Source organism: Rhinopithecus roxellana, chromosome 21 (genome assembly GCF_007565055.1).
Source record: "Rhinopithecus roxellana isolate Shanxi Qingling chromosome 21, ASM756505v1, whole genome shotgun sequence".
Taxonomy (NCBI): domain Eukaryota; kingdom Metazoa; phylum Chordata; class Mammalia; order Primates; family Cercopithecidae; genus Rhinopithecus; species Rhinopithecus roxellana.
The window spans coordinates 63,059,725-63,083,897 of NC_044569.1; the positions used below are offsets into that span (position 1 = coordinate 63,059,725).

Below are 24,173 nucleotides of genomic sequence, written 5' to 3' on the forward strand. Positions count from 1 at the left end.
AGTAACTAAGCGTCTGTATGTAGATATGCATGCATCTACAGAAACTAAAGGCAAGGTCCCTAGTGTCCAGCGCGACTCCTCAGTGACCATTTTCTCCCACTTCAGGAATTGCAAAGTATGAAAGCATTTTGATTTGAGGCTGTAGTCCCTATGACTCCCTCTTTCTCCTTGTGCTTCTGTATCGAAAGTGGGTGAGGAGCCTGAGCTGATGGGAACGAGTGAGTGCAGAGTCCTACAGTTGGGTGGGGAGACATGATGATGATACATTCCAATGAATTTAAGTAATTCCTTGTGCATCTTATATGTATTGTGAAGGATAACCATTTGTAGTGTATCTTGATGAAAATGTGAAAATTTTTTTCAGGGAACACTGTCTGCTTTTTAGATTTTCTTTCCATTTTCTATCATTCTAAAAGTAGTACAATCACATTACTTTAGATAAAAGAGAAGCAGCAGGGGAGGGGGACTGACGTCGACACTGACATACTGTGGGCACTCTTGGTATATTTGCTAATGGTTTTCCCTGTGTGTTTTTGTTTATTCATTCATTATATCCCCACCCCACTCCTAGACTCCAGTTCAAATCCTGGTTCTTCCACTTAATAGGTTTGGAGCCTTGGGCGAGTTACTTAACTTTACTGAGCCTCATTTCCTTATCTGTAAAATGGAGATGTTATCTGCTTCATAGGTTATGAGAATTAAATGAGATGATGTACTTCAATTTACTTAATGTATTTAAAATACCTAGCTTAATCTTACCATTTGACTCATGGTAGGATGGGACCAATCTATATATTTTAATATAACATATATATACACACATGCATGTGTGTGTGTATATATATGTATGTATATAAATGTGTGTGTGTGTGTATATATATAATGTTTTTTGACTTCTTTTAGTATAGAAAATGCTAACTGTATTCCCAAGTAAGTGCAAGACATTTTAAGTTGCCTGTGGAAGTTCAGACATCATAATTCCCTGCCTGGGACTGTGTGAAGGTAGATAGAAGACTTGAGTTCACAGAAACAAATGATTACCTGTGGTAATGTAGATGTTAACAGGATCTGTTATTAATGAATCTGTTGACTGGTTTTCCTTGCTGTGGCTTGTTTTAACCTTTGAAATATGTGTTACGAGAAAAGGAGTGCTGTTTTTTTAATGATGCTAACTTCATCAAAGCTACCTGTAATGTTCTTATTTTGTGATTATAATAAACATTTTATGGGATAAAATTGTTATTTTAGTGCTTTCAGGAGAAAATCAAGAAAGAATTTTCAAGTGAGTTTCCTATTTTTCTTAGTCTAAGTCACTTGGAAGTTTAAACCTTAATTTTTGGGCGTGCTTCAAAAACTAGAAGAATTAAAAAAGTCGTTTTAAAATTTCTTAACTGTTGTCAATATAAACAAATGCTTTAAATCTTAGCAAGAATCTATATTTTGAGGCTTTCTTTGGCTTTAATACAAATTGTACATTTTAGAAGATGGTAGATAATTTGTGTTTGCATGAATTTTCTGAAAGTATTTAAACACAGTTTATGTCATATGCTATGTGACGTTTATTTTTGGGGTAGAAGTAATAAGTCCTCAGTTTATGTTTACTTTAAGTTTTTTTTGGTTTTGTGTTTTTAAAAATATACCATTGTTTAGTGCCTATATCCAAGAGGATGAAAAATAGTGTTTTGGGTTTTCCTGGATAGTTAATGATATAGAGCTTTTTCCAAAGAGGATTTCACCTTTAATTTTATTTTATACATAATCAGATTTTAAGCTCTATAAAATTTTAATTTAATGTCTAAATTTATATACTTGAACTTGAGTTCCTTGGTTTTCATTATAAATTATATCACGGCCAGGTCATCCATTTAAAGGCCAATTTAAGTGCAAAAAGAACAAATAATTGCTGTAGCCATTCTTTTGCATTCCTGTATTTCAGATTTCAAATAACTGGTCGGGGAACAATTGGATTAGCTTCTAATTAATTTTTATTATTTTGGAGAAAGCTTTTTATGAATTGTGAGGACTGTGACTACTGTCAAGATACATATGCCTATAAACTTGTTACTATGTATTAAAATTGTTTGCTCACATAAATTTGTAAGAATACCTCTCTTCTTTGCCCTAAGCAAAATGCAAAAGTAACGGAATTGGAACTCTGCTAAAACGGATGTTTTTAGCTCATACTTTGAGATGAGCCTGACTACATAGCACATACTGTGATTTTACAGGATAAAGAATTGTACGCAGGACATGTAACTTTCAAGTTGGCTTTTCCCTTGGGCTTAGAGTCAATTACTGTAGTGTTTGAAATGAAGGATGTATAATTATCTGGAGGTTTAACCACGGTTCTTTGCATATTAGAAAGTACTTAGTAGGACCAACCCTGTTTCCCCCTTTGGTTTGTTTAGAAGACTTGCACTATCTGCCAGATGCTGCTTCCTAACCAGTGCAGTTATGCATCACACCAGAGAATCCATCAGCACAAATCTCCCTACACCTGCCCTGAGTGCGGGGCCATCTGCAGGTCGGTGCACTTCCAGACCCACGTCACCAAGAACTGTCTGCACTACACGAGGAGAGTTGGTTTTCGGTCAGTATATCATTCACTTATGTGCAAGTAAAACTCGTTTACTTACAACCGCACAGCATTTTGAGTGGTCTGCACACACCGTTTTCTGGGTCATACAGTGATACCTCGATTAACAGATCCTCTGGGAACCTAGCTCGTTTGTAGAGTCCATCTGTTTGAATCTTCCTAATGGAATGTCGGCCCTGCTGGTCCTCACAAATCGGAGGGTCATGGGGCCTGTCCTTTTAGGCACAGTCTTGCATGTGTGCAGGTGTGACTTTGACTGTCAGCTTTTTTTGTGTCTCTACCGGTTTTAGCAGACTTTTGCTATCATACTCTTTGCATTTTAACCCCTGCAAGAAAACTATACATTCTGTACCTCTTAATATTTCCCCTTCTCATGAAAACAGAAATAGTGCGATGGTCTTTTACTTTTATTTTGTCCACGTTGAAGGATGGGGTGTATGTCCCAGCCTTGCACTCCAAATAACTTCCTCTTCTTCCCCACTCCTCCTCCCCTCTCCTCCTCCCCTCTCTTCCTCCCCTCTCCTCCTTCCCTCTCCTCCTCCCCCTCCTCCTCTCCCTCCTCCCTTCCTCCTCCTCCCTCTCCCCCTTCTCTCACCTGTCTTCTCCTCTCCTCTCCCTCCTCCCCTTTCCTCCTCCTCCCTCTCCCCCTTCACTCCCCTGTCTTCTCTCCTCCCCCTCCTCCCCCTTCCTCCTCCTCCCTCTCCCTCCTCCTCCTTCTCCCTCCTCCTCCTTCTCCCTCCCCACGCCTCCTCCTCCCTCTCCCCTTCTCCCTCCTCCCCATTTACTCCTCCCTTCTCCTCCCCTTCCTCCCTCTTCTCCCCTTCCTCCTCCTCCCTCTCCCCATTCGAGTTCGCTCATTCCCCCCTTGTCTCTTCTGTGTATCTTCACTGTGGTCCCTTTTACTGCCCCCCAGGATTCTCAGATGTGCATTGTACAACATCTGGCAAATCTAATGTTAGCTAGTGTTGAATGATGATACATTTGAACTTTTTTCTCCATCTTATGACCTTCTGGTGCCTTTTATATTTTCACTAAGAAGATTCCACCAGAAAACATGTCCATTGATACACAGTGTCTTTGTTAATAGAGGTATTACTGTACTATATGTTTATCTCAACATTACGTATTTGCTTACCTGGTACCTTTGTTAGATTGTTAATATGCAATGATTTTTTTTTTTTACCTGTAATAAGTTATGTTTAATAAAAATGAAGTCCAGTTAGCGTGATTTGATGGTTTTATTTAAGTTTAGGTTATGGTATCATCAATTCCTAGGTGGTTCTGCCCAGTTTTCCATTAATAACACTAAGCTATGAGACTAACTTCACATTTTATCTCATGCCTCCAAACCTGTAATGCACAAGTGTTTTATGAATTGAGATCTAGCCTGGTGGAAACCTTTGGCTTGGAAATCAAGAAACCAATTTTCTTGCATCACTTCTGCCAGTAACTAATTATGTGGTAATTCACATATTCTCTCTGTTCTGTGGTGCCTCTGTCTGTAAAATTGGTACACTGTCTGCCTCCAGCTCCACGGGGATGTTACTGAGTAAAACAGGATAATCAAAGGTGCCCCAGATCTGCAAAGTCCATGCAGAATAATACTTTCGTTCTTGCCATCACGTTTTGAAACTATTATTAATGGATTCTGCGTTTAATAATAGAAAGCAGCTCTGTAGCACTTCCCAAGTGCTCTTCTTTGCACTGATGTCCAATTTTTCTCAAATGTTTAGTTTTTCTAATATAATGAAAGTAAACTTAGGTTGGTATGATTAAAAGAAGTATGACTTCTGCAATTTTAGCTATTGCTGCTGTCTTTCCTGAATTAAAACAGAAGCTCCACATGCAGGCTGAAGGTAATCAGCTCACTTGGGAAAAGACCATCCTTGCTCTTCTGTTCTTTTGCCCTACTCACAGAGTTGTTCAAATTTGGTATTTTGAATTGCATATTTCAAGTTGTTAACCAAAAATTTTGTGTTCAGTGTGGATTTTTTTTCTCCCTGGACTTGAGGCTATATGGGGCTGGTGAAAATGTGTTGTGAAGTTTAGTTCATATTGACTGCTCCTTTAGAAAAGAGGAACATTTTTAACCGTAATTGTTTTCCTCTGCTGCTTCATATAATGGTCCATGTTCATGTTTAAGTGGGGCTTAGTACCCCTGTGGCCTTGTCATGTTTTTTGCTCCCTTTGGCTTTATAGTTACTCATTTTCAATATGTCTTTTCTTTAGCCAGAGGAGTCTAATGTGGCAGCATGGTTCCCACGCCTCACTTTGTCTCGTCTTGGTGCGGTGTGCCTTGCTGTCTCTCCTCCTGCTCATATTACATCTCCCAAATATTGATGGGTCATCCCTGGCTCCTGGTTAACTTGGTAAAAGTAATATATTGGTAAAAGTCAAATATTTTTTCTGAATTTTCCTGCCTCGTGATACACTGGACTCTGTATCTAGAAAGGGGAATGGTTTTTATACTGTAAACTTTTTTTTAATTCAAAAAATAAATAAAGTTTATTGCTATCCAGAACAGGACTTCAGGATATTACGTATTTCTTAGTAGACAGGATTTTTGATAGCATTAAGATACTGTATGAGCCGTTCGAAGTCTGCCTTTCTTTGTCTTATTTACATCCCCCATTGGCCTCTGTTGCCCCCTGAAACTCCTCTTCTTCCTGTAGGCAGATGTTGTATGACTTTTTAAAATACCCTGCTTTCGTTTCTTACATTAAAGAGGGTTTCCCTTGGCCTCCATGGCATTCTCTGGGTTGAGTCACAGCCACTTCCTTTTGCTTCAAAAAATTCCATCTTTATTTTAGATACTTCCTTTTTATTTGCTGTACATTAAACCTTCTTCTCACTCCAAGTGACTTTAGGTTATTATTGCTTTTCTCTGCATTCCTTTTTGTCCTTCCTGGGTCTTTTGCCCTTTGAACACCATCTTTCTATCCTTCATGGGAAAATCTTCTGTTTATAGTTTATGGTGTGGTGGGTCCTTCAGTTTCATTAATTACTCATCTACTTTTGTTTTACATAATCTTCCTCTTTCATGGGAGTTGTAGGCTTCTAGGTTTGGGAAGAACTAAAAATGATCTATTTTATCTCTTCTCATTTTACAAATGAGTAACTGGCCCAGAGAGGAGCATTAACCTGTTCAAGACAACCCAGTAAGTTAACCCAAAATGGTTTCAGTATGCTTGGGTGGCTCTGTTGCCTGAAGTACCAGTTCAAGTAGATAGGCTAGAGAGGCTTTCCTTTTATTCTCCTATTGTTATTTAGTGTTTTAACATAGCTGTTGCTGAACATAATGCCTTAAGTCACTGGAAATGCTAATGCATTAGTTATGATTTTTAACAGAATGCTTGCAAAGCCTAAATAGAATGCATGCAATCCAGAACATGCCACTCCTATGTAACTTTGGAAGCATCTCCATGATTCAGAAGGGAGGTTCTAAGAATAGAAGCATCTTAGATTGTCATAGACGTCTTTGGATACGTCCCCCTGGAAACCAGGCCCTGTCCGCAGTCTTTCTTCCCCGGGTAGCTTACATCCAGGAGCACATATGTTCAGTTGTATTAGAGGTATATTTCTGGAGACTTTTGTACCTGCAGAGAGACCACTCTTAAATAGTTTTCAGGTGTGTACAAGGAAGACTTGGTCATCAAGTGGAGGTGTTATAAGTGTTGCTTAGAGTCTTTGTGTGAAAAAGATGAGATAGAGGAGAAATGTATTTTAGTTTTAAAGTTTGTCTTCGTTGGATTATATTTGAGCAAGTAATTAGCTAATTGTGAGATTATTAGAAAGTAAGGAGATGAGCTAAAGAGACAATTTTTTTTTAAAGAGATGCTGAATTTTCAGAGGTTTATAATTCATGCAATTTCTTAAACAAATGCAAGTGTACTTAAATGTATTTTCTAGGAGACAGAACACCTAGGTGGTTGACCTTCTCTGTCCTGTGGACCACCATGAACCCTGCATACATTGACCACATCAGTGTGTACCAGGAAACAGTGGGCCAAGGCCTTGGAACCAGAACTTCTTTGTTCTTCTCTGCCCCTCTGTTCATGGCATGTAGGTTTAGACACTGAAGATTTCTTCCATTAGAAATGCCATTTAGGTCCTGGGGATGGGTAGGAAACTCAGAGCCCAGGTGCCAGCATCCAGCATATGGAGGCCTCTCCAAAGACAGTAGTCTGGAGACTTGACATCCATTCTTAAAAATGTTAAAGATGCTCCAAAAATAGACCATTTTAGTTTTATTTTTCTTCTTCATGATCTTTTCTCTTAAACATATAAAAATAGGCTGGGCATGGTGGTTTACACCTATCATCCCAGCATTTTGGGAAGTTGAGGTGGGTGAATTACTTGAGGCTAGGAGTTTGAGACCAGCTTGGCCAACATGGCGAAACCCCATTTCTACTAAAAATACAAAAATTAGTTGGGCATGGTGGTGCACACTTGTGATCCCAGCTACTTGGGAGGCTGAGGCACGAAAATTGCTTGAACCTGGGAGGTGAAAGTTGCAATGAGCCGGGATCACACCACTGCACTCCAGCCTGGGCGACAGAGCGAGACCTTGTCTCAAAAAAAAAAAAAAAAAAAAAAAAAAAAATCCCACAAAAAGCATAAAAAATTAAGTTGGTTTGTAATAGGAAAAAAACTAAAATATACTTCCAAAGGGCCATTAAAAGCCTAAAAGGGCTATGAAAGTGTGTTCATCTCACCCAGTTTTTGCAGTTACACGTGTGTGATGGTCTTGTGCTAATGACCATGTGTTTATTTTTCTAACAGATGTGTGCATTGCAATGTTGTGTACTCTGATGTGGCTGCTCTGAAGTCTCACATTCAAGGTTCTCACTGTGAAGTCTTCTACAAGTGTCCTATTTGTCCAATGGCGTTTAAGTCTGCCCCAAGCACACATTCCCACGCCTACACACAGCATCCTGGCATCAAGATAGGAGAACCAAAGTAAGTCATACCGACTTTCGATTTTTACTCCACTGCTTTATTAGTAATTTAGAGGCGAGGTGTAGTAGTCGTTCTATTGAATAACATTTACCAAGATCTGAAAAATTACGCAGCTATGCCAATTTTGATGCTTTACGAAATATAGCTCAAAGCTCATCCAGATCTTTCTATTCTTTCCAGGTAAAGACATTGTCCAAAAATGTTACCTATTATTTATGCTCTTGTCACGAAGTTTTGCTCAGCAAGTGAATATTTATATATTTTTTTCTTAAGATGAAATTTTTTTTTTTTTTTTTGAGACAGAGTCTTGCTCTGTTGCCCAGGCTGGAGTGCAGTGGTGCGATCTCGGCTCACTGCAACCTCCGTCTCCTGGGTTCAAGCGATTCTCCTGCCTCAGCCTTCTGAGTAGCTGGGACTGCAGGTGCATGCCACCACACCCAGCTAATTTTTTGTATAGTTAGTAGAGACGGGGTTTCATTGTGTTAGCCAGGATGGTCTTGATATCCTGATCTCGTGATCCCCCCGCCTCAGCCTCCCAAAGTGCTAGGATTACAGGCGTGAGACACCGTGCCCAGCCTCTGAAGATGATATTTAACAACTCCTAGGAAAACTATTTTTTAGAAACCCTGTCATCTTTAAATTTTTCCATAGTTCCTTTTTTGTAGGGTACACTTTTGCTTAAAAAGTAACATTTTTAAGATGAAGGCAACTTAAGACACTGGTTACTGAATTTAACTTCATAGCCAGTATAAGTCCCTGATTAGTAAATTTTTTGTTGCCCTAATCTTGCTCTTAATTTGATTGATTTTTGCTTTGTGGAGTCTTTAAGAATGAAGTGGTTCTTTGGCAAACAGGGGCTGGCTGCCTGCAGTAGGGGCAGCTTAGCAAAGAGGAGGGAGTGTAGGCACTGGAGCCAGTCGGAATCCTACCACCCACTGGCTGGGTGACCTGGGGCCTGCACTGTCTCAGCCGCCATCTTCTCCCCTGTGAAGTGAGGGTCCTGCTTCAGTGAGAGAGATGACGTATTTAAAATGTATAGCACGATAGTCCCTGTGTCTGGAGCACGGAGGGCTCTGTCAGCATTCGTTCGTTCCTTTGTGTCTTCACTCCCTCCTTGTGCACACAGCACTGGATTAATGCTCCTGGTTGTGCTTATTTTATTCCTGGATTAGTTTTGGCAACATAGAGTTTGATCATTACAAGAAGCTAGATTTGCCGTCCAAATCTGTTGGTGTATTTTTGCCCATAACTCCTTCATTAAGGAAGTATTGGGGGAAGATATGCAGATATGCCATATTTTACACATGCACACACACACACACACACACCCACACACACATACGCGCGCGCGCGCGCACACACACACACACACACACACACACACACACCTGTCTTTTGTTGAAACATTTAGTTTTGGGGAAATGTGATTGAATACTATAGAAGTAACTCTTTTATATATATAAAAAATACTGTGTTGAAGTTAAATTTTATTTTAATAGGACCTACATTCTGATCTTTGTGGGGTGATCCCAAAATGAAACACATTACAAATGCAGGAATCCATACATGGCTTGATGTCTTGACCCTGAAGATGGGGATTAGTAAATTTTCCTGTCTTCAGTTTTCAGGACAGTTAGACTTCTGGGTACTAATGCAGCCTTTCCCCTGGAGTGAATGTAGTTTTTATTTGGTTCTTTATTAAAATAAATAAAATTTGGTTGTCAGAAATGTGTGTGACATCTGGAACAGTAGTTGTTACTCAGAATGTAAGGAAGCAAATGATTAAAATAGGCTAAAACCGTATTCCTCAAATTTGGCTATTGTATAGAAAGCAATTATTCCAGTGTTTTCTTTTCTCTCTCTCTCTCTCTTTTTTTTTGAGATGAAGTCTCTTTCTAATCCAGGCTGGAGTGCGATCATGCCTCACTGCAGCCTCGACCTCCTGGGCTCAGGTGATCCTCCTGCCTCAGCCTTTCTAGTAGTTGGGACCACAGGTGTGCACGCGCACCACCACGCCTGGCTTTAAGTTTCCTGTAAAGACGGGATCTTGCCATGTTGCCCAGGCTTGTCTTGAACTCCTGGGCTCAAGCAGTCCTCCCAAAGTGCTGGGATTGCAGGTGCAAGCCACTGCACCCCGCCCCAGTATTTATTTTCTTCCTTTCCTTTCCTTCTCTTTCCCTTTCCTCTCCTCTTTTCTTTTCCCTCCCCTCCTCTCCTCTCCTGTTTCTTTCTTTCCTTCTTTCCTTCCTTCTCTCCTTCTTTCCCTCCCTCCCTCCCTCCTTCCTTCCTTCTCGGAGTCTCTCTCTGTCGCCCAGGCCGGAGTGCTGCAGTGGCACGATCTCAGCTCACTGCAAGATCCCCCTCCCGGGTTCACGCCATTCTCCTGCCTCAGCCTCCTGAGTAGCTGGGACTACAGGCGCCCGCCACCTCGCCCGGCTAATTTTGTGTATTTTTAGTAGAGACGGGGTTTCACTGTGTTAGCCAGGATGGTCTCGAACTCCTGACCTCATGATCCGCCTGTCTCGGCCTCCCAAAATGGTGGGATTACAGGCGTGAGCCACCATGCCCGGTCCCTCCCTCCCTCCCTCCCTCCCTCCCTCCGTCCCTCCCTCCGTCCCTCCCTTCCTTCCTTCCTTCCTTCTTTCCTTAAAATAGGTACTGTATTTTAAATTATAAAAGTGAAACAAATTTATAGAAGTGGTTAACAAAACTCCAAAGCCAGTGAAAGATAAGTTAATCGCATGAATTCAGTGTGAGGGCTAGTCTGGCTGCCTGGAGCCCTCACCCGCAGCCTGGCTGCGGCAATGGGGGCTGCTGCTACCAGCTCTGTTGGGCCTAGTAGGCCTGTACTGCAGTGTGCCCAAGAGAACCCTCCCTCACCCCCTTTTCCAATTAAAGCTAAGGTAAAAGCTTTCATCCTGTGGCTGTTTGGCCTACATTTGACCCAAAGGTTTCTTTTGGCATTAAATCCATCTCTATCCTGTTTACGTTAGTCCAAAATGACTAAGTAGTCCCAGCTCAGGCACTGAAATCCCCCAGCAGTATTTGTTTAACAGGTGGTTATACAAATGACGTAAATTTATGCAAATGATTTACATTAATTTTTTAAATGATCAGTGTTAAAATAACTTCTCACCCGTTTTTCTTAGAGGACATATGGATGTGTGAAAATATACCCGTGAAGTCCCATAGTCCCAGCATCCCACTTCAAAAAGCATGGCACGCGATTTTTCTTTGATTTACTGTGTTTACTGTGTGCTGCGTACTGTTGTAAGCGCTTTGTTTCTTGTTTTCCAGTGTGTGGGCAGGCATAGTACCCTGCTATTTAAAGGGAAACTTCAAGTACCCCTTAATCTTTTCTGGATAATTTGGGATCATTTTGAATGTCTATTACTGTATCTCTTTTTTTGAGATAGAGTCTCGCTGTGTTGCCAGGCTGTGGTGCAGTGGCGCAATCTTGGCTCGCTGCAATCTCCGACTCCCTGGTTCAAGCAATTCTCCTGCCTTAGCCTCCTGGGTAGCTAGGATTACAGGCACGTGCCACCACGTCCAGCTAATTTTTGTATTTTTAGTAGAGATGAGGTTTCACCATGTTGGTCAGGATGGTCTCGATCTCCTGAGCTTGTGATCCACCTGCCTCAGCCTCCCAAAGTGCTGGGATTATAGGTGTGAGCCACCGCGCCTGGCCTGTATCTTATGGTAATGAAGTTTTGTATCTGCTTCTATTTTTTCCTTGACTGCTGATTAACAGCAGTTTATTTTGCTATGCCTTCCATTTATTGGCAATTTCTAAATGTATGTAAGTGGAGAAATGAGAACTTCAAAAATAAGAACTGTATAAGAGACAGAGTTTTTGAACATGTTCCTAAGAAGTAAAACATGCAAAATTAGAATAGAGGCATGAGAGAGGAGTATGGAGTCAGAGGAAGCTGAGTTTGAACCTTGACCCTGAAATCTGTTTAACACCAAGCAGATTATCTAGTCTCACTAAGTACTGGTGTCCCATCTGAAATGGCAGCAGTGTCATCTACCTAACCGGGGCCGTGGGGATTAGGTGTATGACTTGGAGGATGGTGCTTTGCCCCTAGCTGGATTCAATTGATGGTAACGTAGGAGGCTTATGGCAGCAATTTCAAAGCTTGGAGTCTTTTATTTATTTGTTGTGACGCCTGTTTGAAGTGTTTTGGAGAGTTTGTTGCTGTAAATTTGACCTGACTGAGTATGGGTATTTGGTTTTAGCTTTTTATTCTTTTCTCTTTCTCCTTCCTTTCCCCTTCCCCCTCTCCTCCTCTCTCTCTCTCTTCCCTCTTCTCCCTCCCCTGCTGCCTTCGTTGTGATGTAGTCACCCTGTTACTCATCCAGTCTTGCATTTAGGATTAGGTCCAGACTTCCAGGTTTGACCTTCAAAGCCCTGCACAACTCTAAAGCACCCTCTGTGGCCACTCCCACACCACTGGGAGCCCAGCCACACTGGGATTCTCACTGTTTCCCAGCAAACCGTGCCCAGTAGACCCCTGCCTCTGTGCAGACTGGTCTCTCTATCTTGAATACCGCCCCTCCTCTCTGCCTGGCAGCTGGTCTCCCTGGGGATTTTCCATTTTCGTTGGAGAGTTTGCTCCATCCTCAGATTCTGCTCCTAAAAGACATGTCTGTGAGGTTTGTCATATTTGGACTTCAAAAAAAAAAATCAACTGCAGTTTTTAATGGATTTTATCCTACAAAAAAAGCTGGAAGAACGTGGAGAGAATGCGTGCATCTTTTTCCCCCAGATTCCTCAGTTGTTAGCGTTGCAATCATTGGTCTGTCTCCCTCCCTGCTTTGTATTTAGGAGGAAAGGGGAACCATGATGTAAATACTTTGGTGTGTTCTGGTCCCTTCCACAAAAGGAACTTGTGTAAATAACCTCCATGCAGCGCCCCCAGTCAGGAAATCTGTTGATTATAATACAGTCCCGTTCATTGACTTCATCCAGATTCCTCCCAGTTGTTAGGCGTGTCTTTCTCCTCTCTGGTCCGAGATCTTATCTGGGTGTACATTTTGGATTTACTTGTGCTGCCTTATCAGTGTCCTTCCATCTGAAGCAGTAGCTCAGTGTCCCCTACTCTCATGTGTCTGGCCGTCTAAAAGGGGACCCACGCCTGTCCTGTGGCTGACCCTCACTTGGCCTGTCACTGCGGTCTCATTGCTGGACTTGGGCATGTGCTCTTGGCGGCAGTGCCTTGCCCCCGTGATGCCATGCTTTTCTCAAAGGATCACTCTGGGGGCAAGAGCGATGTCCACCTATCTTACAAGGTAGTGGTGATGCTGCCCTTCATCATTAAGGCAAGGCAGTGTCTGCCCGGTTTCTCCATTATAAAGTCACCGTTTTCCCTTTTATATCTGTTCGTATTTTGTTGGGAGGGATTCTAATATTACACCAACAACCGGCTCCTCAGCGTCCTCAGAATGATGCCTATGTAAATAGATGGTCTCCTGTTTTATACTTTCTCTTATTAAGACAGCACATCCAAACAATAGAATCCCTCCCCAAAGGAAAGTAGCATGAATAAAATGAGTTGTGGCGTTGCTTGTGAAATAATGATTTCTCAAAATGTGAAAATTGAGTTTTTGAGGTGGAGTCTCGCTCTGTCGCCCAGGCTGGAGTGCAGTGGCGTGATCTTGGCTCACTGCAAGCTCCGCCTTCCGGGTTCACGCCATTCTCCTGCCTCTGCCTACCAAGTAGCTGGGACTATAGGCACCCACCACCATGCCTGGCTAATTTTTTTGTATTTTTAGTAGAGACGGGGTTTCACCATGTTAGCCAGGATGGTCTTGATCTCCTGACCTCGTGATCCGCCTGCCTCGGCCTCCCAAAGTGCTGGGATTACAGGTGTAAGCCACTGCGTCCTGCTGAGTTCTGAGCAGTGTCTTAGCCTAGCTAGTAAATCTGAGTTCTTTTCTTGAAGCTATCTTTTTTTTTTTTTTTTTTTTTTTTTTTGAGATGGAGTCTCACTCCGTCGCCAGGCTGGAGTATAGTAGTGTGGTCGCAGCTCACTATAACCTCTGCCTTCTGGGTTCAAGCGATTCCCCTGCCTCAGCCTCCCGAGTAGCTGGTACTACAGGTGCACACCACCACGCCTGGCTGATTTTTTAAAAATATTTTCGTAGAGACGGGGTTTGACGATGTTGGCCAGGTTGGTCTCAATCTCCTGACCTGGTGATCCTCCTGCCTTGGCCTCCCAAAGTTCTGGGATTACAGGCGTGAGCCACCAGGCCCGGCCAAGTCTATCCTTTAAAAAAAATTTTCCTGTGCCAACTACAGAAAAAACAGGAAATAGAGACAAACAAAGCAATAAAAATACATATACTATTACGCAGCAGACATGACGACAATCCTATGCCTTCTCTTTCTTTTCTATGCCCTTTAAAAAATGTGATCATATCATATATTGTCTTGTTATCTTCTGTTTTAATTTGCGTGAAAATCTTTCCATGCCATTGGTATAGCTCTGTGACATAATTTTTAAAAACCTTCATATAGTTTTCTTTCTTTCTTTTTTTCTTTTTTCTTTTTTTTTTTTTTTTTTGAGACATAGTCTTGCTCTGTTGCCCAGGCTGGAGTACAGTGGCGTGATCTCAGTTCACTGCAACCTCCACCTCCTGGGCCTCAGCAATTCTTGTGCCTCAGCCACCCAAGTAGCTGGGACTACAGGTGTGTACTCCCACGCCTGGCTAATTGTTTGTATTTTTAGTAGAGATAGGGTTTCGCCCTGTTGCCCAAGCTAGTCTCAAACTCCTGAGCTCAGGCAATCCACCTGCCTCAGCTTCCCAAAGTGCTGGGATTACAGGCATGAGCCACCATGCCGGCCTAGTTTTCTGTTTAACCATTTATACTCTTGGGCATTTGGGCTGTTCACAACACTAAGCAGTTTCAAACAGGGAGAAAGTGAACATCTTTGTCACACCTGCTACAGTTGAATGATGACACATGATTAGTGTACAACATTGTGCTGCAGTGTACGATCCTGAAAACCTTGCCTGCTCCTCAGCACCCCCGCCCCCAAGGCTACTTGTGCTCTGCAGTAAAGTAACATCTCAAGACCTTTAAAAAACAGGCCAATCCAGTTAAACTTATAAATCTTATGGGGGAAAAAGAGAAAAAAGTCACAGGAAGGGGAGCATCACACACCGGGTCCTATTGTGGGGAGGGGATAGTGGGGAGGGATAGCATTAGGAGATATACCTAATGTAAATGACAAGTTAATGGGTGCAGCACACCAACATAGCAAATGTATACATACGTAACAAACCTGCATGTTGTGCACATGTACCCTAGAACTTAAAGTAGAATAAAAAAAAAAGAGAGAAAAAAGTTAAATCTGTAATTTTGGACAGAGAATCGCACAGTGAGGTTTGAAGCTGCGTGGGCCCTGAGAGAGGGAAGGCACGTGGTTTAGGAGGCGTTCCTTTCTTCACCTTGGCCCTAGGAATACCAGGTAAAACCTCAACTTCTCTCTCCTCCTTTCTGACCCTCACATCCAGTCGGCTTTTCTCTGACCTTTTCCTAAGCGGCTCTTTAGAATTCTTTGTGCCCATTCTCACAGTTCTCCAGAGAAAATACAGATGCCCATAGGCCCTCCCCTATGCGCCAGGGTGACCCAGAGCAGTGACTAAAAAATGGTGACCTGCTGCCATCAGAACTGTTCACAAATGACCAATCACATCCATTGGAGGCAGAGGCCGGCGGCAGGGTAGACGCAGTCCTCTACCCTCTCCAGACGTCTCGTGCCCTCATTTCAGTAGAAAGTGTGGATAGGCAGGAAGGATATTATGTTCAGAAGGTTCAGGTCTGCTGAATTCATTTGAGGAGGCTGCTTGTTAGTAACATATTAGTCATGGAAATAGTTTGTAGGAGACAAGTGAATATTTTAAATCATTCAAAGCATAAGAAACATTCAAGCATTGTTGAAATAACAGTGGTATCGATTTTATTTTCTGTTTCTTGATTTTAGTGTATATTTGTTTACTAGTGTAGGGCTTCCTGTGTTAAGAACAGGTATAGAAATATTGACATTCAAGTGTAAAATTGCTACTGACTCTAAACGGAAACTTTGGAGTTGAGTAGTCCTATTTAGTTTATTAATCAGATTACCATTCTTTTCCAAGTTAGGGTATCATCATTGCCTGGTCTGATCTTAAAAAAAAAATCTTTAAAAAAAAAAAAAAAAGGATGTGTTTGCTCTGTGTTAAAGTAACATGAAGACTTTGTGCAAACATGTGCCAGTTATAGATCTGTGAGTAGTAAAATGGTCATTAATTTAGATTTCTAAGTAAATGTAGCCAAATACATCTTTACTCAAAATGTTAAGGTTGATCTACGATTGAGTGATGCCATTTGTCTTCAAAAGTTTGTTTCAAAGCTAATTGTTGTTCTATTTATTGTGTTTGTGTGTTCTCAGTGTGCCTCTGCCTCCCGAGTTCTTTAGCTATAAAATAGCAGCTCCTTTGACTTAAAACAGGCTGACTGACATGATCTTGCTGCACTCTTCTATTTTAGAATAATATATAAGTGTTCCATGTGCGACACTGTGTTCACCCTGCAAACCTTGCTGTATCGCCACTTTGACCAACACATTGAAAACCAGAAGGTGTCTGTTTTCAAGTGTCCAGACTGTTCTCTTTTATATGCACAGAAGCAACTTATGATGGACCATATCAAGGTGTGTGTGCATCTAACCTCTCCTTTAAATGAATTACAGATCCATTCACTGGTCATAAATCAAGGCTGAGCTGCAGGTGACTCTAAAGCACGCCTCACTGTCGAGGGAAGGGATGGATGCTGGTCGTTGTCAGTGAGCAACTTACGTGCTGTCATCGTGTGTTCACTTGACTGTGGGGTGCTTTTCATTCAGGAGTCCTGATCTGCCTACGAAAAGATTCGTGAAAAGGAACCAATGCCTGCCCTGATGTTAAGAGTAAAAAAGTACTAGGGTTTTTTTTTCTTTCTTTTTCTTTTTCTTTTAATATGTGAAAATGATGACTGTGAAGTTTTCCTTTCCTTTTTTTTTGAGAGAGAGAGAGAGTCTCCCTCTGTCTCCCAGGCTAGAATGCAGTGGCACGATCTTGGCTCACTGCAACCTCCGCCTCCCAGGTTCAAGTGATTCTCCTGCCTCAGCCTCCCAAGTAGCTGGGATTACAGGTGTGCACCACCACACCCAGCTAATTTTTGCAATTTTTGCACTTTTAGTTTCACCGTGTTGGCCAGGCTGATCTTGAACTCCTGACCTCAGGTGATCTGCCCGCCTTGGCATCCCGAAGTGCTGGGATTACAGGCATGAGCCACCACACCACGCCGAAGTTTTCCTTTTCTTGAGAATTCAGTATTGTATAATACTTAGAAACAGACAAGAGCTCTGATGAATTATGCTAATTCATACAAATATTGGTATATTTAGAAAAATGAAGGTTTTTTTCCCTTGAAATTATTTAAGCGGTTAGGTTTGCATTGTAATTAATGCCCCTAAACCTTTTAGTTTCTTTTTTTTTTTTTCTTTTCTGTAAAGATTGCATTGTAAATGGACTGTTAAATATCTAGGATATAGTATGGTACCTGGCACCTAGTGGTGTTCAGTTAATGAAATGAATAAATATCCAGTGTGGTCTATTTTACTCTCCAACCCCCAAAAGGGGCACAGAAATCTATTTATAGCCTTTTAAGCTTACTAAGTCCAGTGCTTAGTTCTAGCTGCTTAACTGTCCACTGTAATATGTTAAGCATTTTTTTTTCCTTGTGTGATTAGGAGGTAATATCCATTGGCTTTCAGAGATTAAAATGACTTACTTTTTAAACAGAGAAACAAGAGACCCCATATTATCAGGAACTCAATCTCTTTCTTTTAGTTTTGCTCTTTTAAAAATATATTATACAGGCTGGGCACAGTGGGTCACACCTGTAATACCAGCACTTTGGGAGGCCAAGGTAGGTGGATCACTTGAGGCCAACATGGTGAAACCCCATCTCTACTAGAAATACAAAAATCAGCTGGGTGTGGTGGTACATGCCTGTAATCCTCGCTACTTGGGAGGCCGAGGCAGGAGAATCACTTGAATTCAGGAGGCAGAGATCGCAGTGAGCCGAGATTGTGCCACTGTACTCCAGCCTGGGTGACAGAACAAGACTCTGTCTCAAAAAAAAACAAAAAATTATACAAAAAAGTTCAGTTTGAAGAGCAAGTAAAGTCCCTGAATTATTCTGGTCTCATGTCGGCTAAATGCCTGGATTATGAATCCTTGACATTTCCTGTATTGAACATATGTGAGTTCATGTAGAGTAATTGCTTAATGCAAATGAACATGTTGGAGATTGTCTCCTTCTAGGCAAGGTGAAGATAGTGGTGGTGATGGCATTACTCGGGTGAATAAAATGCATGAGAGATGCCTTTCATCATTCTCACTTGAAGTACAGTAAAATTCTCTTAAGATACTTTAACTATTTTAGCTAAAATCACGTAATTATTTTGATAGTAAATATCTATTTAATGAAACATCAGGAAGAATTTAAAATTGCTTTAAAAAATTTAGGGATGTTGGGATTAGACCAAAATATTTTAACATACTAAATGTGTGCCCACAACAAAATAAGAAAAGAGCAGTTGCTTCTTAAGAGGCTTTTAAGGCATTTGCTTTCTGGAACTCATCTTGCATCTGGAAGTCGGGTCATCAACTTTGTAGTTAGGGTCTTCCTTGTGTTAATAGTGAATTTGGAGGAATACAAGGTTCCAAGAAATAGAAACTGAAGAGGAGTGGTAAAATCCTGTGGCCACAAGGAGGAAATAATTGTTTTTATTCATCTGAACCTATGCAAGACACATGATATGAAAATAGTGGGAATAATCACTTATGTTCTCATTTCATGTATGTTCTATGCATTTAAAAATAGCCTGCATTTATATGTTTGGGGATGGGTAAGCATAGTTTTAAAGACATATTGGTGTTTGTTTTTTTTAATTTTTAAGATGATCTATTTAGCTCTTTTTATTTATTTACATTGCCTGTGCCTGTTCTGTGCAGTTTTTCGTGAGGAAGGAAGAGGAAGTGGAACAGGCACAAGTTTTCTCCACATACATATTCACTTAAAGATGGAGCCTTGTTTGCCCAGTTAATCCGATTTGTGTCATTTTCTTCTCCTACCAAAATATAAACTTATTTACTTTGTAGGACCTCCATGTTGACATTGGTATTTAAAGTAAACTTTCAAGTTACAAACATTTGTTCAAATTAATTATTGTCATAGGAGCTAAGGAAAAATCCATTTGAAAATAAGTTGTTTCTTTATTTAAAAATGACAATATGAATGAATGAATGAATGAATGAATGAATGAATGAATGAATGAGGCAGGTCTTGCCATGTTGCCCAGGCTGACCGTCTGGTCTCAAGTGGTTTTCCCACCTGAACTTCCAGAGCATCGAAATTATAGGTGCGAGCCACCATTCCCAGGTATTTGCTTTTCAGAGTCTTTTTGTTTTGTTTTGTTTTTAGGTAAGGTCTCACTCTGTTGCCCAGGTTGGAGTGCAGTGGCATGATCAGGGCTCAAGGCAGCCTCCACATCCTGGGCTCAGGTGATCCTCCATCCTCAGCCTCCCAAATGGCTGGAACTACAGGCATGTGCCACCACGCCTGGTCAGTTTTTGTGTTTTGTATTTTTTGTAGAGACAGGGTTTCACTATGTTGCCCAGGCTGGTCTCAAACTCCTGGGCTCAAGTGATCTTCCTGCCTTGGCCTTCTGAAGTACTGGGATATACAGGCCTGAGCCACTGCACCTGGCCTTAACAGTCTTAATTTTACTTACAATGTAACTTGTTGCTTCTTTTCTGTAATTTCTATAGCACTTTAAGGTTTTCTTACAGAAGAATACTTTAATACTTTATCCTTTCTTCAGCTTATCAGTTAGTAAAAATGCATTTGCCTAGAAACTTACAAAAAGTTGCTAGAGGGATTTAGGTTTTGTTTTCTTTAGGTTTTAAATGTCAAAAATGGAAAAACTTTGCTTCTTTTTTGAAAAAGAGCAATCAAACACAGAAACCGTCTACCCTGCATGGTGGGTGTGAAGCAAGGCATAGTTTTTGGCTATCAAGAAATCATGTCTTGCTTCAGATTTTCTCTTTGCAAAGAACATGGTTAGACATCCATCCACCTCAGCCCGGCGCCTCTTTGTTTTTGTTTTTGTTTTTTTTTGGAGACGGAGTCTCACTCTGTCGCCCAGGCTGGAGTGCAGTGGCGTGATCTCGGCTCACTGCAAGCTCCGCCTCCCGGGTTCACGCCATTCTCCCGCCACAGCCTCCCAAGTAGCAGGGACTACAGGCGCCCGCCACCTCGCCCTGTTAATTTTTTGTATTTTTAGGAGAGACGGGATTTCACCGTGTTAGCCAGGATGGTCTGGATCTCCTAACCTCGTGATCCACCCGCCTCAGCCTCCCAAAGTACTGGAATTACAGGCGTGAGCCACTGCGCCCCGCCTCAGCCCCTCGTTTATGCGCTGTTGCCTGTTTGGGTAGACCTTGAGACTTCAGCCAATGAGAAGATGATAGAACCCGTTTCCCTCTGGGGGAAAATGGTATTGAAGAAGGTTAGCTAGTTCTTGGCACTGTTTAGAGAAGAACCTTACCTTGAAAAAGTGTGATGGAGAGTGTCCTGTAGGAATGGCTGGCTTAAACATCCAAGAAGGAATGTGGAGCTGAGGTCTTTCAGCGTCAGTTTCTGTGACCCAGGGAAACTCGGATGTGTGGAAAGCCTCTTAGCAAAGATTTTTCATGTTGTCTTTCTGTAGGTTCAGGAATTCATGGTTTGACTGCAAGCCTGACTGCTAGTAAGAAGAGACGACCCTATTCAAAGATAAATTGTATATTGTATACAGAGGCAAAGATTTTATTTTTTGCTCTCCTCCACCCTCTTTTTTTGTTTTTGTTTTTAGTTTTTGAGACAGGGTCTTGCTGTGTTGCCCAGGCTAGAGTGCAGTGGCGTGATTATAGCTCACTGTAACCTTGAACTCCTGGGCTCAAGCAGTCCTCTTACCTCAGCCTTCTGAGTAATTGGAACTTCAGGCATGCACCACCATGCCCGGCTATTTCTTAATCTTTTTGTAGAGATGGGGTCTCTCCATGTTGCCCAGACCCGTCTCAAACTCCAGGTCTCAAGTGATCCTCCTGCCTTGGCCTCCCAAAGTGTTGGAATTATAGGCATGAGTCACTGCATACACCCCATCCCTCTGTTTTTATTCCATGCTTTTAGAATACAAAACAAAAACCAAAGTGAGCTGGTCTTTAGAATCAAATTGCACTAATTTTACCCTTTTCAAATTTGAAATCCAGTGAGTTTAAGTTGAACATGGCTGTTGTGGCTATTATGTTGATGAAAATAGATAGCTAAGCAGTTTAAAAAGACGTGAGTATCTAATGTGTGTAGTTCTCAAGCCTGGCTGCCATCAGTAAGAAAGGATGGGTCGGGATAGGTGTAAGGAGATGAAAATTACTGACAAAACCCAGCAAAAACCCAGATTGTTACAAGTATTCCAAGAATGTGAAAGGCGTGAAAAGAAAAAGGCTTGCTATTTACTAATGTGTTGACCTTAGATGTTTGCTCAAGTCAGTTTGTTCTAGTTGAATTCCTAATAATGTATTAGCCTATTTAAACATTTCCAGGCTGATGAGAAAGGAGAGGGTTGTTCCGAAATGGTTGGTTGTATAGAGGCCTCACTCTGGGATGTTACAGGAGGATAAAGTACCAGGATTAATTTGTGTTCAATACAGAGGTCTTTCTTTAAAGAATTTTAAAATGGTATAAATATATAGGCCTTTAAAAAGCGTTTGGAAAGAGAAATACGTAACTTGTAACAGACTTTTATCTCTTTTGAAGTGTATATTTAGCTTAGGTTTTTTTCTTTATATATTAAGAAATACTTCTGAATGAATATAAAATGGTATTGAAATGTGTACTACATATTAAGATAGCATACTTGTGCTTTCTTTTAGTGTTGTGATTTGTGATAGATATTTCTTTTCTTTTTATAATGTAGTCTATGCATGGAACATTGAAAAGTATTGAAGGGCCTCCAAACTTGGGTATAAACTTGCCTTTGAGCATTAAGCCTACAACTCAAAATTCAGCAAATCAGAACAAAGAGGACACCAAATCCATGAATGGGAAAGAGAAATTGGAAAAGAAATCTCCATCTCCTGTGAAAAAATCCGTGGAAACCAAGAAAGTGGCCAGTCCTGGGTGGACGTGTTGGGAGTGTGACCGCCTGTTCATGCAGAGAGATGTGTACATATCCCACGTGAGGAAGGAGCACGGGAAGGTCAGTAAAGAATGAAAGCTGCTCCGGGTGAGTGCAAGAGAGGGCACTGGACTGGCAAGCTTCCAAGATGTGGGCTCTTGGCTTGGCTCTATCAGTAATTAGTGGTGTGACCTTAAAAATCATTTCGTGTCTCTGTGCCTCAATTCTTTATCTGTAAAATGGACCTTTCCAAATCCTTCAGTCTTTAGTTTTCCTAGTCATTGCCTTCACATGCACTCCTCCAGACTGGTGTGCATGAATGTGGTAAGTTACCTACCACATTCATGTTTATAGCTTAGGAAAGAGAAATACAGTAAACCAAGGTTAAAGGCATTTGAATTTACCTCTATCCCTGTACCAGCTAAGGAAGAAAGGAGCAGAGAAAGACAGTGGAAATGCTGAACACTGCCGGTAGCATTTGTGTAACTTACATGATTCTTCCTTGAGTTTGGTAGTGGGAAGAGGAACCACATCCTTTTACTTCCAGTAGAAGGTCTGTAACTCAAAATCGCTGAAAAATCTGAGTCACATATGTATATCCTTTCTCTTTTAAATAGTATATGTCTCCAACTGATAAGAAATTTAAAAAATACTTATGACTAGACCTAATAACATTAGCAAAATTATTTTTCAATATTATCTAATACTGTATTAAATACAGTATTAGGCTGTATCGACATTTCCTGATTGTCTCAAAGTTGGTTTGTTATGGTCAGGATCCAAAAAGTCCACATATCACATTTGGTTGTTGTGTCGTTCTTTTTTTTACGTAGTCCTCCTTCCATTTTATTTTTTAATGTACAGTTGATTTGTTAGAAAAATTGGATTGTTTATCCTATATATATAGGTTGTCCCTCACTTTACTAGATTTGGGTAATTGCTACTTTTTTTTTCTAACTTGTTGACGCTAGGAACCAACATGGAATTTGCTACTTTTTTTTTTTTTTTTTTTTGAGAAAGTGTCTCACTTTATCGTCCAGGCTGAAATGCAGTGGCATGATCTCGGCTCACTGCAACCTCTGCCTCCTGGGTTCAAGCAATTCTCGTGCCTCAGCCTCCCAAGTAGCTGGGATTACAGATGTGCACCACCACGTTCGGCTAATTTTTTAATATTTTTAGTAAAGATGGGATTTCACCATGTTGGCCAGGCTGGTCTTGAACTCCTGGCCTCAGGCAGTTCACCCACTTTGGCCTCCCAAAGTGCTGGGATTACAGGCATGAGCCACTGTACCCAGCCAGACTTTGCTACTTTTTGACACCGTTTAACTTGTTCCTCTTTATCTCATATTCCTGGAATTTTGATTAGATTTGAATTTTTTAGATAAGCCTATGTCAGCTGGGCATGGTGGCTCATGCCTATAATCCCAGCACATTGGGAGGCAGGATTACTTGAGCCCAGGAGTTCCAGGGTGCAGTGAACCATGATCATGCCACTGCACTCTAGCCTGGGCGATAGAGCAAGACCCTGTCTCAAAACCAAAAAACAACAAAATAATATGTCATAGGTCTGTATTCTTTTTGTATTTCATCATGAGGAACATAATACCAGCTTGTCTCATTTGTAGTCCTAATACTGAGATTGATTAATGGGTTCAGATACATGACATTTTTAAAGAAAGTCATCTTACTGCTTTAAGTTAAGCCAATAGAACAAAATAGTCATGCATAGTGACCCTTTATAGAGAGTACGTAGGAATTGTTTTGTAATTAGTATACACTACATTCTTGAGAAGTTTGTTCTATTAAATGTGCTAAGAACTGTTCTATAATCTCATTTATTTGTACTACTTGTTTGAGCTACTCATGAAACTGACATGTTTTCTTTTGTGATTATCCAAATGGCCTGTGAACATGGCTGGATTACAATATTCACAAATTGCAAAAAGATGTTTTTATTGTATTTGGTCTCACTACAGTATGTCTTGATATAAAAAGTAGTTACTTACAGAATATATTTGGTTTTAGTGGCATGTTGCTTATTTAATCATCTTAGTCTTAGGCTTTCCTGCTAGCATTGTACAGTGTTCATTGTAAATACTGGGTAGTTTTTAAGGAGCAATACTTTAATAATCTACAGTATAAATACACTGCCAGGGGTGCTGTCAGAGTCTGATGTGGTGGTTCTAGGGAGTCTTCACTTGGCACCGCTACCAGATTGCATAAGAGTCAAACAGGAGCTGGCCTTCGTCATCATCCGGTAGTCCAGTCCTTTCATTTCATGAGATTTCTGTAACTATCTTGTAACATTTCAGAACTCTTTTCCTTTTTAAAAAAACTATCTTTATCTTACATATGAGATAATGATT

The 24,173-nt window shown here is 41.1% G+C and overlaps 1 protein-coding gene across 13 annotated transcripts in view; it reads left to right on the forward strand.

The window, feature by feature from the left end:
- The window catches only part of ZNF532 (zinc finger protein 532), a 129,764-nt gene that overhangs the window by 73,273 nt on the left and 32,318 nt on the right, over positions 1-24,173 (forward strand). For 11 of the 13 annotated variants that reach the window (XM_030926052.1, XM_030926053.1, XM_030926055.1 and 8 more), the window contains 4 exons: positions 2,409-2,590; positions 7,379-7,555; positions 16,092-16,254; positions 21,607-21,888. In XM_030926052.1, coding sequence (XP_030781912.1) covers positions 2,409-2,590; positions 7,379-7,555; positions 16,092-16,254; positions 21,607-21,888 — 804 coding nt within the window. The remainder of the gene's footprint in view (positions 1-2,408; positions 2,591-7,378; positions 7,556-16,091; positions 16,255-21,606; positions 21,889-24,173) is intronic. The other 2 variants (XM_030926056.1, XM_030926057.1) reach the window with 1 other exon arrangement.